This window comes from Neovison vison, chromosome 3 (genome assembly GCF_020171115.1).
Source record: "Neovison vison isolate M4711 chromosome 3, ASM_NN_V1, whole genome shotgun sequence".
Lineage (NCBI taxonomy): Eukaryota > Metazoa > Chordata > Mammalia > Carnivora > Mustelidae > Neogale > Neogale vison.
In genome coordinates this window covers 218,395,365-218,412,480 of record NC_058093.1, presented here as the reverse complement: position 1 = coordinate 218,412,480, position 17,116 = coordinate 218,395,365, and the positions used below count along the sequence as shown (strand labels likewise).

Below are 17,116 nucleotides of genomic sequence, written 5' to 3'. Positions count from 1 at the left end.
TAACTGAGCGCCTGTCAGGAGGCTGGCCAGCCCAAGGCCCTCACAGCGATCTCAGCTTCTGTCATGTGCTGTGATTTCCCATCCTGTCCACCTTTGGGGAGCTGTGGGCCCCCCTCTTGCTCCCTGCAGCTGTGCAGCTCCGAGGGCCACCTCTCCAGCTTCCGTCGGCCACCTCCTTAGGGCTTCTGTGCATCGGGGACACCACAGCTGCTGCTCAGAGTTTCCATCCCAGGCCCTTTGTCCTGGTTTCTTGAGAGCTATCCCATTGTCATTGTGGGTCACAAGGTCAGACACAGGATGTGTTTTTCCAGATTCTGGCCCTGTTGCGAAGATTGCCTCGTAGCCCCTCCACTTCAACACTCTCGTTAAACTTAACATGGCCATCAGCCTTCCACTTCCTGGGAACCACCACCTGGCTCCCTGTGGCCAAAACTGTACATGGACTGAAGTCATGGAGGCCTGATAGGCAAGAATAGTTTGGGGATGACTTGCCTGGGGATAAAGAAACTAGTGTTTAAAAAAAAAAAAAAAAAAAAGAAGCTAGGGTTACCACTTAGAGTCCTGGAGGCACCCTCAGGATGAAAGTATTCTTTGGAACCCGTGAGAGGCTAAACATGTATAAGCACAGAACACACTGCCTTCTTTTTTTTTTTTTTTTAAGACTTTATTTATTTATTTGAGTGAGCGCATATGAACAGGGGAGGAGCTGGAGGACTAAGGGAGAGGGAGAGGCAGGCTCCCCCCTGGGCAGGAAGCCAGACATGGGGGGGACTCTATCCCAGGACCCCTAGGATCATGACCTGAGCCAAAGACAGATGCCCAAGCAACTGAGCCAACCAGGTGTCCCAAATATACCTTCCTCCTCCCTTGCTTTTACCTATGCCATCTGCTAGGAACCCCCTGCACATCCCTTCCTGGTCTGGCCAAGCTACATCAGCCATCAAGGCCCAATCTTGCCACGCCCCTATAAAGCTGTTGCTGACATGTTTTCCCCACCCCTCTGTCAAGGCCATGCTCTGACTTCTTTCCAGGCATTTTCCCACCCCACCCCACCCCTAAAGCTGCCCAGCACTGTGGCAGGCACAGTTGTCCCCATTCACAGAGGAATACACCTCAGCTCAGAGAGGCAGTTGGTGTCTCCTCCTGCAAGGTTTTGCCTGCCCAAGACCCCCCGTGGGTTTAGGATGACCCCTCTGCCCCCAAAACAAGGCAAGGTCACTTACCTGCTCAGTATGTGCTATAAATACAAGACCTCTTCCTTTAAAGTAGCTTGGTTCCGGGGCACCTGGGTGGCTCAGTGGGTTAAAGCCTCTGCTCAGGTTATGGTCTCAGGGTCCTGGGATCAAGCCCTGCATGGGGCTCTCTGCGCAGTGGGGAGCCTGCTTCCTCCTCTCTCTCTGCCTCTCTGCCTACTTGTAATCTATGTCTGTCAAATAAATAAATAAAATCTTTAAAAAAAAAATAAGGTAGCTTGGTTCCCCTGCAAAATTCAAACTTGTCCTTTTAATGCCTGTCTTCCTTAGAGCAGCCCAACTCTAATTTTAAGCACTGAAGTTGGGATAGACCCCTAGCTATCTTCATGTCCCCAATGTCACAGAAGCAGCTTGCCCTGCAGGAGAAGACCCTGACTAGAATCCGGAGGCTGCAGGGTGCCCCTGGCCTGTGTGCTTGCCAGGCCCTTCCACTCAGGGTCTCAGCCCTGTCCTCTGTAAGGAGAAGGCTCTGAGCTACCTGACGTAAGGCAGCCACCCACCCAGCGCACTCGGAGCACGCGCAATACAACTGAAGCGAGACCCAGTCTGCCAGAGCATCCCTGTGGGCGGGGGGGAACAGCCAGGCTGAAGTGCTGATAGCCAGGAGGCCCAGAAAAGGCCCCCACGTTCAGCCCTCAGGGAGGGCTTCCTGGAGGAAGTGGCCCCTTGGATTGGGTTTGAAGCTGGTCCAGCAGAGCACGTTCTAAGGCCCTCGAGGTCCCCAGAGCCGGAGGCTGCTAGTTGTGGTGTGCACAGGCGTGCTGGCACCAGGCTCTACCCTAGCTGACCCTGCCATCTCTGCCCACAGGCTCCTGCTGCTGCTTCAGAGCTGCACGAGCTACTTGGAGAACCTCGGTTCAGAGCAGACAGTGCCTGCTACCCGGGCTGTGGGGCCCTGCATGTCTGTGGGGCTCACGGTGCGACGCTTCTGGAACAGCCTGTTGAGGCTGGGCATGATCTACCAGCAGGCAGCCCCCCAGGTGGGTTAGTCACCCTCACACCTGTCTACCCTGCCCCAGTCCCAGCCTTGTGGCACACCATGTGGGCAAACCACCCAAATTCCTGAAAGAGACAGTGTCACTGTCTGGGCTCACACCGCTCAGAGGAGATGGTGTCCCCTCCAGAGGCAGGCCTCGGGGGGTCATGTCTGGGCTCCCAGGATCTGCTGTTTATGCTGAGCCTACCCTGAGCCTCAGTTTGTTCATCTGTACAGTGGGAATAATAACAGTCTCTCCATCTCGGGGCATTGTTGGGTGATACTGTTAATGTTCGCCCCATTTGTTATGGCTTCTCCTATAATTTTACAAATCCCTGTGAGAAGGATCACCATCACCATAACGGGGAGGAACGGAAAACTGAGAGCAGCTATGGTGACACGAGAACAAGCAGGTCCACTGGGCAAAATCCCCGGAACCAGCAGCTGTGGCTTCACTGTTAGACTCCTTGTCCCATGCACAGAACGGCACAGAGCCTGGGGGGTAGGAGGAACAACAGAGAGTTGGCCCAGGCTTGGTAATTTGAGGCAGTGAAGAAAGAAGGTTCTCTCTCCTATTCACGTTGGTGTCAGATATCTAACATCTAAGGGTCTGAGCATCAGAAGAGGCTGTACAGAATACTCACCAGGAAACTGATCCCCTCCTGGGTCTGTCTCCTCCATCTGCTTTCCCTTTCTTTTCCTGACCACAGAAAAGAGTAAACCAAGGGGAGAACCTCACCTCCAAGCCCACCGCCAAGGGCGAGCCAGCCAGGAGCCCTGAGCTTGTGACTGCCAAGTTCCTCAAACCCCCCTCCCCAACACCACGCTTGTCCCAGACCTGCCAAGAGCCGGAGAGCCTCCCCATCAGAGTCTCCCCACAGTGTCCAGCCAGCACTTCCAAGAACAGCAGGAGTATTCACTCCCAGACGGTGGAGACAGCCCTTGTGCCCTGTGATGCATGCACCAGCGTCCAAAGCAGCCTGCGGGAGGTGGGCAAGGCGGTCATCAGCCTGTGTCAGAGCCAGAACCTGCCCTCATCCTTAGGCCAGTTCCAGCAGCTGGTGCGGGACAGCATGGGCCTCAGGCCGCTGCCAGCCGCCACCATGGGCCACTGGGCAGCCGAGCAGAGCAAAGACCTGACACGCCTCACTAAGCACATGGGGGCCCTCACTCAGCTGGTCGGGCCGCTCAGAGCCCAGCTGGAGGAGACCGAGGGACAGAAGGACGGACTGCAAAAGCAGGTGGGCCAGCTGGAGCAGGCACTGCAGCAGGAGCAGGGGGAGCGGCAGCGACAGGCGGAGGAGGCCACACAGCAACTGGCGGAGTGGGAGTGCCACAGGCAGCAGCTGCTCACAGGTCTGTGCTGGGAAGCGGGGCCCTGAGCCCTGGGGCTCTGCCGCAGCCTTAGCACAGGCTCACTGGGAGGCAGACCCCGTAATAGGGCTGCAGGGACACGTCCGCTGGGGTGAAGAAACCCAGGCTGGGGAGTGGGGTCAGAGGCCCCGAGGGTGGGCAGCTCCCCAATCTGGTTACCCTGCAGGCGGCCGGAGCTTCATCCCACCTGGGGAGCACTGGAGCTGGTGGTGGTGTGGAACGCGTGCCTCAGAGTTGTCCCCTGAGAGGGCAAGGGGGTCGGGGGTTCATCTCTTCACTCCCATGTGTCCCCAAAGGGGACTTCCCAGAGGAGCTGCTCTCTGGCGTCCATGAAAGCCACCAGGCAGAGAGACAGCTAAGACACTCACTAGGAGCAGGCCAGGGCCCACTGAGGTTGGGAGGCCAGAGGGATTTAGGCAGATCACTGTCCTTTCTGAGCCTATCACCTCTGTAGAGGACACAGAGGCCCAGAGCAGTGCAGAGACCTGGCAGCCAGCCAATAGGAAGCAGGAGGAAGGGGGGTCCAGGCCTCCCGGCCTCTCTGTAGAGCTCCAGTTGGCCCAGGCAGCCCCTCCATACAGCACTGCCTGTCATGATGCTGCAGGGTGCACTGGGCCTGAAGGCCCTGGCCAGGCCCATTGGAGTCTCTCTCTCTCTCTCTCTTTCTCTCTCTCTCAACCGCTGTAGAAACAAGTGACCTCAAGACGAAGGTGGCCACCCTAGAGGGGGAGCTGAAGCAGCAACAGGAGGCCATGCAGGCCTTGGGTGAGGAGCCCCCTTGTGTGGCCCTGTACTCCATGTCCTGTGCTCAGTGGTGCTGCTAGATGAGCGGTACTGTCTCTGTCCCCCGGGCTTCTAGGAGCCCCAGGGATGGGTCCACCTGGCCACACTGAGTTGGGCTGCCACCACCTCCCACCCAGAGAGCACCTTCTGTTTTCACAGAAGGGTTCAGAGCAGCATTTTGTGGCCGGGGACACTGAGGCCCAGAGACAGGCTGTGACCCCTTCCGCCCTACCTCAGGTCCCATCATGGGTCAGGGGCAGTACGGAGACTCGCACCCAGGCTTCTCTGGCTCTACCCCTCCCCCTGCCCACTCAATCCTGCAGAGACGAAGGCGCGGCAGTTTCAGGAGGAGGCTGAGCGCAGGGCAGAGGCTGAGAGGCAGGTGCAGCAGCTGGAGGATCAGGTGCAGCTGCTGGCCGGGCGGCTGGACGGGGCCAGCCAGCAGATCCGCTGGGCCAGCACCGAGCTGGACAAGGAGAAGGCCCGTGTTGACAGCATGGTCCGCCACCAGGAGGTGAGGATCCTAGGGGTGTCTGTGACATAGGCTGCAGGAAGAGAGAGCCCCACTGGTGGGGGGGTACCTGCCCGGCAACACACACACCCAGGCTTTTGTTTGATCTTTATCAAGAGCCTGAGCCTTCCCCTGGGCCCCCGGCACTGGGGAAACAGCGATCCAGGGACAGATGCAGCCAAAGGTGGCCTTGCTCTGGAGGAGCTCCCCGCCCAGCGAGGACAAACAGCTGGGTCACCACAGCTCTGCTGCCAGATGGCTAGGAGGTGCAGGGAAAGTGCTACAGGTGTCCACAGAGGGACAGTCACATCTGTGGGAATCCAGGATGGCTTCTGGGAAGGAATGGCCTTTGAACTGGATGCCAGGGGCTGGTGAGGAGTCCATCAGTCAGAGAAAGGATAGGGATGACAAAGAGCGAGCCAAGGCCCAGGTTACAGCTGTGCCCTGGGCATAGGGGCCCTGCAGAAACCCTCAAGGGTAGGGCTGAGGGAGCAGGTGACCTGCCACCTGAAGTAGTTATGGCCCAGGCCGGGAAGGCCTTTCAGTCCCAAGCGGGTGTTTTCCTCAGTTCCCTGTGAACGGTCACAGTCACCAGGTATCAGATGTATGCTGTGGACAAGGGGCTGGGCCTCGGCCTCTGTAGCCCCCTTGTTCTTATTCCTCATCACCACAGTAGGAGCTGGACAGTCTCGTCGTCCCTATTTTATGGAGGAGGAGATTGGGGCTCAGGGAGATTATGGCAATTACGCAAAGCTTCGCAGCCAGCCGGAGCTAGAGCCGGGACTCGGAGCAGACAGGCACTGGCTTTTCCTGGTTTGCACTCAGTGGGTGTCAGGAAAAGTGGATCCCAAGTGATGTGGGCTGACGGGACACAGGAAACCTAAGGAGAAAAAGAGAATGTATTGCCCAGAATTCCTCCCCCAGTGGAGACTGTGACTGGAAAGAAGAGGGGACAAGATTGATAGTCAATCCATTGCTTTCCAAAGTGGCAGGGGTCTGCAAAGTGGGGGGCCTGGGCCTGACCGGGTTGGGGGGCCCAGAGGGGTTTGCACCACTGGCCCCTCTGCCCCTTCTGCTGCACACGCATGCACAGCCTCCCTTGTACACAGACAGGCACAAGGGAGCGCGTCAGAGATACCAAGGCCACTTCTGTCCCATGCTGAGCCTTGCCCCGGGGGCCTCATGGCCTCCCTGCCTGCCCACCCTGCCTCAGTCCCTGCAGTCCAAACAGCGAGCCCTGCTACAGCAGCTGGACAACCTGGACCAAGAGCGTGAGGAGCTTCGGGGCAGCCTGGATGAGGCCGAGGCCCAGCGGGCCCAGGTGGAGGAGCAGCTGCAGAGCTTACAGAGCGAGAGGGAGCTGGGGCAGAGCCAGCTCCTGGCCCAGCAGGTGGGAGCTGGCAGGGTAAGGGTGCCGGATGGCTCCCAGACATGGGCCTGTCCCATGTCTGGACTGGTGGGGAGAGGGGTTGTCCCCAGGGGAGCCGGGAGCCATTTGTTGCATAAGGCTTGAGCCTCCCCCTGCCCCAGGAGCTGCTGCAGAGCCTGCAACAGGAGAAGCAAGGCCTGGAGCAGGCCACGACGGATCTGCGGCTGACCATATCAGAGCTGGAACGTGAGCTCACAGAGCTGAGGGAGCGGGAGCGGCTGCTGGTGGCCTTCCCAGACCTGCACAGACCCATCAAGGCCCAGATCCCAAGTAGGGGCCCATAGGTGCTGACCAGGGCGTACTGGGGCCTGGACAGGGAGCTGAGGGCTCACCTGGGCAAGACACTGGAGTCTGCAGCTCCCTGGCCTGCAGTGCGGTCCCTACTGAGTCCCCAGGACACGGAAGGCACTTCGTGTGTTAGCCACTCTGTAGATGGGGACACAGAAGCCCAGAGGCAAGGAGACTGCCCACTGTCCGCATGCTGAATCCTCGTGCAGGTCTAACCACCTCTGTAGCCTGTGCTCTTCACCATGTCACATGCCAGTCCTTGCTCAACATCCTGGTGTCCCCCGTCCTGGTGTCTCCCCAAACCACAGCATGGGGCCAGCTCCATGGGCACCACCCCAGCTTTCCAGTGTCCAGTGTCATGCCCCCCATGCCCCAGGAGTACTAGGTACCCATCTCAGCAGAGAACTGGATGCCAGGCAACCTAGGTTCTTTGAGGCCGTCAGCCCTTATCCCTGGGGGGGTGAATCCGTTTGCGGGGCTGTCGGACTAAGTCATCGGTCCTGTGCGCAGCGGGCCAGGGCCTTCCATTGTCTTTTATTCCGCCCCATAAGATGGGTAACAGCCCTTTCACAAGCCACAAGACCGAGAACCACAGCAGGCAGCAACTTGCTCAGGTTCAGAGTCAGAAAGCAAGCATCCATCTCCCCAGTGGTGGGAAAGAACGTGCTTGCTGAGTTCCTGTGACTCATACAAAAGAGCTGGCTGTGTGGCCTGAGACACCTTGCTGTCTCTCTGAAAACAAGCGGCTTTGGAAGGGATTCACTCTCTTACCCAGTTACAGCATCTTCAGCGAGCCTGAGGTCCCAGTCAGCTTGCCGTGGTCACCTCCCAGCAGGGAGGGGGTAGGAAACTGGGACAGGAACTCAGGAGAAGGATGATGAGGCCGGGGGTGGGGGGAGGTAGAGCACGGGCCCTGCTCGGCACCAGGGTCAGCCCTGGCAGGGGGAGGTAACAGAGGGTATATCCCTGCAGGCTCCGGCAATGTTACTGATGACATGGAGAGGCAGGTACAGGCCAACAACATCCGCATCCAGGTCCTACAGGAGGAGAATGGGCGGCTCCAGTCTATGCTGTCCAAAATCCGGGAGGTAGCCCAGCAGGGAAGCCTGAAGGTGAGCAGCCTGGCTCCCAACCTGAGAGGGCCGGCTCTTGGGGACTTGGGGGAGGCCCCTGACCCAGCAGGTCTTCAGACCCCACCCTGGGAACCTACCGAAAGCCTGCATCATCACATGTGGTTTCCACGTTTCAAGCAGGCGTGAGAATGGTACGGTGCCTTTCCATTTACCCCTTCTAGCTCTTGTTCACTTTAAGGACAACCAGGAACCTTGTCAGAAAGCCAAACTTCCCACACTTAACTGCAGCTGGGGTGGCCCTGAAAGGCTCCCCAAACCCTGCATCTGAGAGGAGGGGGCTGATGGTATGGATTTCAGCCCTCCCTTCTCCTCCATGGCAAGAACACCCTTGCTGAAGGGTGCAGAGAGATTTCCCGGGCCTTTCTGAATTTACTTTCTTTGCAGCTGATTCCACAGGACCAGCTTTGGGCCCCTCCCAGCCAAGGAATCCAGAGAACAGTGCCCCCAGCCCAGGCCCAGAATGCTTCTCCAGGGTGAGTAAGGCTTTGAGGGAGGTGGGGAAGATGGGGGTGGGTTGGTCCTCCTCACTCACGGAAGATCTTGTCATCTGGTCCTCCCTCAGGCCCCTGGGCAGGCGGCACCTGCCTAGCAGCAGGACAGCCAGCATGGGCAGGACCCTCCCATGCCAGCTCCGGGAATCCCCACCTCAGCAGTCCTGCAGTCGGCCTGGCAGGTCCTCCCTGGAGGACATGACCCATTCAACCAACTGTGCTCAGAACCCCATCCGGGCCTTGGCCAGGCTGAGGAGGAGACTGTCACCAGGCCAGAGCCCGGCCAGCCCTGCATACCAGCCCCAGGAGCGGCCCATGTAGCCTGCCGTGTGGTGGGGCTGGAGGGCATGTGGCTGGCAACCCGTTCCATGTAATAAAGCCCCTGCCATCTGCCCACAGCACCCTTGGCCTCACAGCACTGGCTGAGTCAGAGGCAGAGTCCTTCCTCCCCCATTCTGGGTGGGGACCACTGAGTCCCCAGCCATGTAGGTCGTCTGCTGGCAGAAGCCTAGCACACTGTCCTGACAGGACAGTGGGAAAAGAGGGCACACAAAGGACAGCAAGAAGCTTTGCACCTGGGCCAGGTGAAAGGTAGTCTTTTGATCCCCAGAGCAAGCACAAAAGGTTGACAGACTCAGTGACCCTACCCATGGAGCGTAGTAGAGTCAGGGTAGGGGTAGGTCAGGGAAGGAGAGCAGCTGCCAAGGTAGGCCTGGTGAGGAAGGAGTCAGAGAAGGGGTTCCTGGCTCTAGGGCCTCCTACCCCCAGCTCTGAACCCAGGATGGGGACATTAAGGACCCAAAAAAGTCCGTTATCCTTTTTACTAAGAAACTCTTCACCTTCAGGAAATGTGAGTCAAAAGGATTTCTCTAAATCTGGGAGGTTGGATCCCTAGAAGGCAGGGCAAGGCCTCACCTAACCCGACAGCAGGACCCCCAGCAAGCCCTGGATTTCCCAGGCCTGTCTCTTGGGCCCTGGCACTCGTGCCACCCAGCCATGCTGGGCCCACAGTCCAGTTCTCTCCACGAAGCCTCCAGCCTGCCCTGGGTCAGGCTCTAAGGCCTTGCTGAGGACTTCTCAGAGTGGGCACTCCCAGCTTCCTGTGACATCTTCCCCAGGAGAGGAGGCCAGCAGGGAGAGTGCCTCAGTTTACAAGAAAGGCCAAGAGGGGCCATGTGTGTAGCTAAATGGGCATGGCCGCTACCTGCCCAACTCCAGCTTCTGTGGAGCCTGGCGTTGTGGAGGGAGGCTGGGATGCCCTGGCCCTCACGGGCGAAAGCCAGCCCTTGGGGTGGGGTCTCTGAGGCAAGACACGTGGGTCCAAGTCCAGGGTAGGACCAATCACAGCTCATCTCCCCTCTGCTCACAGTTCTGGAGGTCAGGAGTTCAGGCCCTGTATCTGGGTTTTCTGTTCAGAATCTTAGAAGACTCACGTCAAAGTATCTGCCAGGTTACATTCTTTTCCGACAGCTCTGGGAAAGGACCCACTCCCAGGCTCATTCTGACCGCTGGCAGAATTCCGATCCTTGCAGCTGTAGGACTGAGGTCCATCTCCCCAATGGCTGCTGTCAGCAGGGGCCACTCTTAGCACTCAGAAGTGTCTGCCTTCCTTGCCACGTGGCCCCCTCCATCTTCAAGTCAGCAACAGAGAATTTCTCACACACTGAATGCCCTTCTTGCTTCAACTTTCTGACTTCCTATTCTTCCACTGGGCCAGTGAAAACTCTCTGCTTCTAATGGGCTCTCATGGTTAGGTCAGACCCTCTTGGATACTTTCCCTATCTTAAGATCAACCCTGCCATATAACCTCATCATGGGGGTAAAATCTATTACACTCCCCATTGCAGGTTTACAACAAGGCGTGTCCATGAGGGCTGGGGGCAGGGTATCTTGAAGCCTGTCTTAGAATCCCCCCTCACAGGCAGCAGAGCCCAAGGCGACTTTTCTGTCTTAAGACATCCACACAAATCTGATCTCTTTATGTTAAAATATATCCATGTTTACTTCAGTATTAAACCTCCCCTACCCCAAGTCTTAAAAAACCCAGCTGCCCCTAAAAGATGCACCACGTTTATCCTGCAGCTTCAAGTACCCTGGTCAGCAACCCGTAGCCTGGCCAAGCAGCACAGGACTGGATGGCTTCTGAGGCCTCTGGTCCCAGCCAGGCCTGGGGAGGGAGTCCAGCTGGACAGGCAGCACCTTGTGTCCAAGGGCTGAGGGCGTTATCAGTTGAACATCATAGCCTTGACCAAGATGTGTCCTGAAAGACCGGCTGGGATGCCCCCAAGGCCAGATAGCTCCTCTCACAACCCAGCGCCCAATAAATAAGCACACAACTCAACCAGCCACCACAGCCTCAGTCCCCAGGGATGCCCTGACAGGCAGGTCAGAGAGGCACCAAAGCCCTGGGACCAGCTGCGCTGCCCCACCCGCTTCTTCCCCCAGGCCAGGGTCCCAGGAGCTGCCTGCGAGGAGGGCAGACACAGACATTCCAGGATGGTAGAAGAAGGGCCCCAAGGTGGCTTCTCTTGAGTTGGCAGGTCCAGATCCTGCATCCTCAGACTGGGGAGTGTGGTCCCTCCTTCCCAAAATGAATACGATGGGGTGCCTGGCCCCTCAGCAGGGGAGGCCCCTGTCCTTCCTCCCACCGGCTTCCTGTCCATCCCGCTGTTCTGTTCCGGGAGCCCAGGCCTAGGGCCAGGGTGCAGGTGGGAGGGTCCTTTGCCCACATGCAGACACCCAGCTTGGGCAGCTAATCATCTGAGTAGCGGTTTCCTGCATGGGAGCAAGAAAACACCGGGAGGGAGGTGTCAGGTGGGGAGCAAGCAGGGAGGGCTGGCCAAGGGCCCCCACCCCTGGTGCTTACCCAGGACATTGAATTTGCACAGCGGGCAAGTCTGCTGGAGCATCAGCCAGGGGTCCACGCAGTCTCGGTGAAACTCATGCTTGCAGGGCAGCACCCGGAGCCACTGCAGGGTGTGGGGGGAGACTTCAGACCACAGGCCTCCACATCGGGATGCCTGGCCCCACCTGCATGGAGGAACTGAAACTCCTGCAGCCTTTCACCACCCTCTCCACCCCCTAGTGGGTGCTTTCCTAGTTAGAGTAGGAGCTGGTGGGATAAAGGCCTGGTAGGAATGGTTCTGGGGGGTCTCGGAGCAGTGAGGGACATCACAGGTCAGCCTCTGCCCATGGCACTACCTGCTTATTGCAGAAGTAGTCCAAACACACGGCACAGGTCTCAGCACCTGGTTCTGGGGGGCCCTGGACTGCGCGGCCCAGACGGCAGCGCCGGGTCTTCAGGGATGCCAGTCTCCGCAGCACGCGGAGCTTGAGCAGATCCACCTGGTGGGGGAGGGCAGGCACAGTCAGGCGGGCCCCAGGCTGGGGGCACCAGGGCTTCCGGGGGCAGGCTCTCACCTGGCCTCCAGGTTCCTGCTGGCTTTGCCTGGCCGCCTGCCGCTGGGCCTGGACCACGAGGCCTGTGCACAGGAGCATGGCCACCAGCAGGATGGCGTTCCACAGCTGCTGCAGGGGCTTCTGGGCAGGGGAGCAGAGTGTCAGGAAGGCTGGGGCTGCTCTACGCTCTTCCCCCAGTGAGTCCACTCCGAAGACCAGGCAGATAAGGTCCATTGGCAGCGCGTCCCTGCAGGTTCCTGACTTCCTCTTCTGAAGCCTGCGGGCCTCCCATCTGTGCCCCCAGGGTCAGTCCCCGCTGTCTATACATCTCCTCGTCCAGCTGCTGAGGGGACCCACCTCTGCCCCCAGACCATCTCCTGGGAAAAAAGCTTTTGCATTCTTGGAAGCTTCTCTCTGGCAGCCTCACAGACTCCCCAGCCTAGGACCCTACCACTTTCCCACCCTCATCCCTACCCCACACTTCTCCTGGTCTACTTTCTTGGGTGCCATCACCCACCCACTTCCGTCTGAGCCGAGCATTCACGTGGTCCCCTGTGGTTTTGCTCTTTGGGGGCCCATGCACCCCTCCCCTCCATCCCACTCCTCTGCTCTTTGGGGGCCCTGCTCCAGCCTCACCAGCCCACTTCCTACAGCAACAAGGATCTCACCTGCAAACCTGATCACCCAGGACCCCTGCTTGCCCCCCTTCCCTGCAACATCCCCGCCCTCAGGAGAGACCCTGAACAACTCAAGCGGCCAACTGGCAAGGCCCTAGATCGCCCACCCCTGTCCTTTCAGGGTCCCATGCTCCGTGTCCTTTCTTGTGTTCCCAGTTCTTCCTCACCCCTTCCCTGGGCTAATGCCTTTGGATGCCCCCTGCTCCTGAGCTCTCCCCGACCCCCAGCCCTTCCCACACTCTTTACTGTGTGTTTCCTGTCGCTGCCTTCGGTGGTCCTCAGGCTGCCACTGGGGGGAAGGAACCACATCAGCCCTGCCCTTAGCCCTTGAGAGGGCCCCTCAGAACCTCAGAGTTCCTGGGCTGGGGATGGGGGGCATGCTCTGACCTTGACTTAACTACCCCTACTCCCTCCCCACAGCAGTGTGGCAGCTGGGCTTTGACTACAGGAAATGATGTGGCACAGTAAGCAAAACCCAGCCGGCTCACCCAAACAGGCGCACCAGCTCTCAGGGTCTCTGCACATGTCATGACTAATAAATGCATTCATTTAAAAGCTTTCTGCATTCCTGGTAGCTTTCTACCATCGTGTTCTTCCCTGGCCAACAACGAAGCTCAACTACCATAGTGTTACAAGGGAGAGGGGCCAAGAAGTGACTGGCTCTTAAGAGGAGTACTCCAGACGAGGCTGGGTGCCAGGGTGTCACAAATCAAGAGATGACCGTAAGCTCCAGCTGCCTGTTCCTCACTCTCTCTCCTCTGGTCTCTGGACCCCCATCTTTCCTGAGGAGTGGGAGAAGGTAGTACCTCCTACTGCAGGAAGCTCTTCCCCAAGCCCCCAGGCCGAGCTCAGATGCTTCTGTTGTGTCCTGGAGGGCCCGTCCCCCCTCCCCTGCTCAGTGCTGACCCCAGCAGAGTGACCGCCATGGCCTTTTACCTCGCCATTTGGGGACCCAGGAGCCCAGGGCCAGAACTGCCCTGCCTTTGTGGCCTGGGCTGTGTGAAGCCAGGCGGACATGGGGCAGGACTCAGTGGCCACTATAGTGTGAGCTCACCAGGGCAGAACCTGGAGCTTTGAGATCTGGAGCACCCTGGGGGCACTGCGTGGGCACAGGGCATGGTCAGCTTGGGACCCTGCTGCAGGCCAGAGACCCAGTCCTCTCAGGCTCAGCACATCTGTGGGACCCCCAGGTGAGCAGGTAGAGAGGGGGTCCCTCTGACCTTTCCGGTGCACAGGTGCTGTAGCTCTGGGTTCAGACTCACCAGCATGGTGACCTGGCCCTAGGGCTGGGGCCGAGAGCTGGCCCCAGCCACCCTTAGGCCACCTTGGCTATCATGGCTACCCAGCACTTGACAGGCTCAGCTCTGCCCTCTGTACCAGCCAGACTGGCCTGCAGACTGCAGGCATTCCCAGTCCCAGGCCCCTTCCCCAGCCCACTCTTCCCCAGGCTCCAGGCTTTCTGCAGGCCCATCCCCTCTCATCTGACAGTCCCTCACCAAATGCCTGCCCCACCCAGACGTCTAGGTGGGCTGCCCTCCAGGGGAAGACCCAGTGCAGCTCCCTCTTCTTCCAGAAAGCCCTTCTGTTCCCCTAGTCCCACTGCCCCCTCCCTTCACACAACTGTGGGTCAGTTCCTGCTGCTCGAATAGTAATGAGCACATGACGTCCAGGCTGAATTGCTGAGGCCTTTTCAAGGGAGAGTTCCTTCCCTGCTTGTTTTTGAGCCCCTTCAGGACAGTGCCTGGGTCCCATAGGTTTTCTGGACCCTCCACAACCCTTCTCACTGAGCCCTACGTGTCCTACGACCTCAAAGATTATCTGATGATTGCTAATTTATTCCATCATTTATAACAAACACATTCAGAGAGTAGAAGCTGCCCACCTGCTCTGTGCCCACTGTGAACTTCATGCACACACAACACCCTGACGATCCTGTGGCCACGTGCTGTCCTTGTTCACAAAGGAGGAACATGAGGCTACAGAGTTTAAACACTCAACCTGAGATCCCTCAGCTAAGGCTGCTGCAAGTCTGCCTCACACAGCCCAATCCCACTGACACCCCCCCGGAGGCTGCCCACCAGGAGAACAGGACATGCCTGCCCTGACAGAGCATCTGTCCACAGATGCTTGTGGACAAAATACCTTCGAACCTTCTCGATGCCCAGCATTGAGAAATCCAGAGACTAGTAAGACACAGCCCCAGACTTCAGGAAACAAAGTCACATTCCCAACACTTAGAGACTTCGGACTGTCCTGAGAACGCTATGAAGGGCCTGACAAAGGACGATTTCAGACGGAGAGAGGAATGGTGAGCTGAGGCTGCGAGGGAAGCTTTCCAAAGAAGGCAAGCAGACAGGGATGTATGGAGACAGAGAAAAAGAGTGTCCATGCCTGCAGCCAAGCACAGACAAGGCCTAGTGGCAGGAGGCCAGGGCATGTGTGAAGGCCAGTAAATGGCATAGGGTGAGAGTATAAGGAAGAGACTAGGAAAAAAAAAAAGATAAGTGAGTGAACAGGAGAGCTGTGAAAGCCAGGCTAAGGAGTCTGAACTTTATTCTGCAGGCAATGGGGAGCCAAGGAGGGCTTCTGAGCAGGAGAGTAACATAGCCATAGTAACTAACACTGATTATGCATGACCCCATCAGGCACTGCACTGAGCACCCGTGTCAATGAGCACTCATTACAGCCCTGGGAAGTGGAAGAAGTGGTCCTGGCCAGCAAGGTGAGGAGAGGCCACAGGATCTGAGACAAGGCACGTGTGCAGCCATACCCGAGCCTGCTGCACCCCCAGGTACCCACCTGCTCCTGGGCCCGACTGCCTCCCAGGCACACCAAGTCCTGCCATCCTCCGTAGCCATCCTTGGAGAGGCCACAGGTAGTCCACAGGGTCAGCTTCCACTCGATGTTGGCTGACAGTGACTCTCCACTAGTGATCTCGGCTGTGGCCTGAGTCCTCCTGGGAGGGAAAGCCACAGAGGGGCCAGAGAGAAGGGCTTTTGGCAGGAGATGACCCACCCACCCCAGCCTTGTAGGGAAAAGATCCTCCCACATATCATCCACAGCCTTTCTGCTTTGGCCCCCAGGTCTCTTCTAGTTATTGGTTCTTCCATTTCTCACATCAGCCAGACCAGGGAGGCCTGCAAGTCTTGGAAAGAACCTGTCAATCAGGAATCCAGCTCTCTCCTTCCTGAAGCCAATTCCCCTCTGCCCCTAGAGCTGCCTCTTTGTTCCAGTCCCCTCACCCATTTTTCAGACCAGACTACAGTCTGAAGGTTAACAGGAAAAGCCCTGGTCCTGAGACCATGGCAGATTCAGGGACCCCCTCAGCACCCAGGTTCCCAAGCCCAGTCCTTTGGAGCCCCAAACCCAACTCACTGCAGCAGTGCCTCCAACAGCTTGGTGACATTGGAAGAATAATGGAGGACAATCACTGGCCTGAGCAGAAGCTGCGATATATCTAGCTGGAGATGGATAGACAAGGTCAGCCGGTGTTGGTCCCCTCCTCCCTGGCCTGCATACCCCCACGCCTGAACCCGTTTACCTCTCGGACCACGTTGTGGTTCAAGATGAGGAGGAGCAGGGCAGAGGCTCCCAGGAAGAGTGCCCTCCGCATCTGCGAGGGACAGAGATAGAAGCTAGCTGACCCCTGCCCACACATCTGTCTCACTACCCACGACCACAGTTCTTAGCTCCTGGCTCTGCAAAGTTTTCCTCCGGACAGACCAGCTGTACACTCCTTCCCCCAGATGTCCTGAGGATCCAAACAATTATGTGCCTTCCCTGGTCCTAGTAGGACAGGCCTGCCCACCAACTCTCAGCAGGAACTCCTCATTTGATACTCTCAGAGCCTGCTGGACCTTCCTGACTCTGGCCACCTCCCACCTCTCTGCTTTCACTCCATACTGTCTCAATTTTCCAAACTCGGGTCCCTCACCTCACCCAGGCCCCAGGTTTCTCTGCAAGCTCCTTAGAGGCCCACCTAGTAGTCTGGCTCTGGCCTTGAAACACCTTCCTCCAGTCCCCTTCCCCACATACACCCCCTGCACCTGCTGGACCAGGGCCTTGGGATAGGCCTGGGGACCGCTGCCCTGACTCTCCTGGTGCAACTGGGCTGCCTGCTCCTTGCCCACGTATGCCACTGCAATCCAGCCTTCTACGGGTACCTCCTGCTCAGCATCCACGATGTCCATCTGTGGGGTAAGGGACCACAGGCAGAAGGAGGAAGGGGAGGAAGGGGGGTTGGACACACAGGCGATGTAAGGTCAGGGTTTGGGAGCAAGTTTGAAGGGAAGGGCATCTGGATCTCAGGTTTTGGAAGCCGGGGTCTGAGGCCTGGGCATCCTGGGGAGAGGGCGTTGGGAGCCTAGGGCTTGGTCCAGGATAAAGGCCGGATCTGGGTGCGGGATCTACGGCGTGGCGGGGCGGGGCGGGCCGGGACCAGATGGCTCGGCTGCGCTCACCAGCAGCAGGCGGCCGCCCAGCGCGGGTGCGGGGTCGACCTCGGGGCCAATCCTGACGCCCTCCAGGACCAGCGCGTCCTGCCGCGGCAGCCTCACGTCCACTCGTACGGCGCGGGCCCCGCCCCGCCCCGCCCCGGCCTCAGGCTCGCCGCAGTCCGCCGCGGCCCCGGGTCCCGCCAGGCCCAGCCAGAGCGGCAGCAGGGGCAGCAGCAGCAGCAGTGGCGACGGCGGCGGCGGAGGAGGCGGCGGGGGCGACCTCAGCGGAGGGCGAGCAGCGGGGCCCATGGCTGGACCTGGCGAGTAGAGGAGACACGGGTGCCAGGGGTCCTGGCGCTCGGGGGA

The 17,116-nt window shown here is 58.6% G+C and overlaps 2 protein-coding genes across 7 annotated transcripts in view; one reads left to right on the top strand and one right to left on the bottom strand.

Annotated features, from left to right (window-relative positions):
* CCDC157 (coiled-coil domain containing 157) overlaps window positions 1–10,237 on the top strand; it is a 16,397-nt gene extending 6,160 nt beyond the window's left edge. For 5 of the 6 annotated variants that reach the window (XM_044243925.1, XM_044243923.1, XM_044243924.1 and 2 more), the window contains 9 exons: window positions 2,062–2,233; window positions 2,940–3,585; window positions 4,291–4,368; window positions 4,710–4,900; window positions 6,111–6,287; window positions 6,428–6,596; window positions 7,587–7,726; window positions 8,132–8,220; window positions 8,310–10,237. In XM_044243925.1, coding sequence (XP_044099860.1) covers window positions 2,062–2,233; window positions 2,940–3,585; window positions 4,291–4,368; window positions 4,710–4,900; window positions 6,111–6,287; window positions 6,428–6,596; window positions 7,587–7,726; window positions 8,132–8,220; window positions 8,310–8,559 — 1,912 coding nt within the window. In that variant the 3' untranslated portion in view covers window positions 8,560–10,237. The remainder of the gene's footprint in view (window positions 1–2,061; window positions 2,234–2,939; window positions 3,586–4,290; window positions 4,369–4,709; window positions 4,901–6,110; window positions 6,288–6,427; window positions 6,597–7,586; window positions 7,727–8,131; window positions 8,221–8,309) is intronic. The other variant, XM_044243926.1, reaches the window with a different exon arrangement.
* On the bottom strand, window positions 10,216–17,116 carry RNF215 (ring finger protein 215). Its single transcript, XM_044243929.1, has 9 exons — window positions 16,775–17,116; window positions 16,361–16,504; window positions 15,856–15,927; window positions 15,690–15,775; window positions 15,114–15,270; window positions 11,659–11,778; window positions 11,440–11,583; window positions 11,105–11,207; window positions 10,216–11,013 (listed from the first exon to the last, which is right to left on the bottom strand). The coding sequence occupies exons 1-9, from the start codon at window positions 17,057–17,059 to the stop codon at window positions 10,991–10,993; spliced, it is 1,134 nt and encodes a 377-aa protein (XP_044099864.1). The 5' UTR covers window positions 17,060–17,116; the 3' UTR covers window positions 10,216–10,990.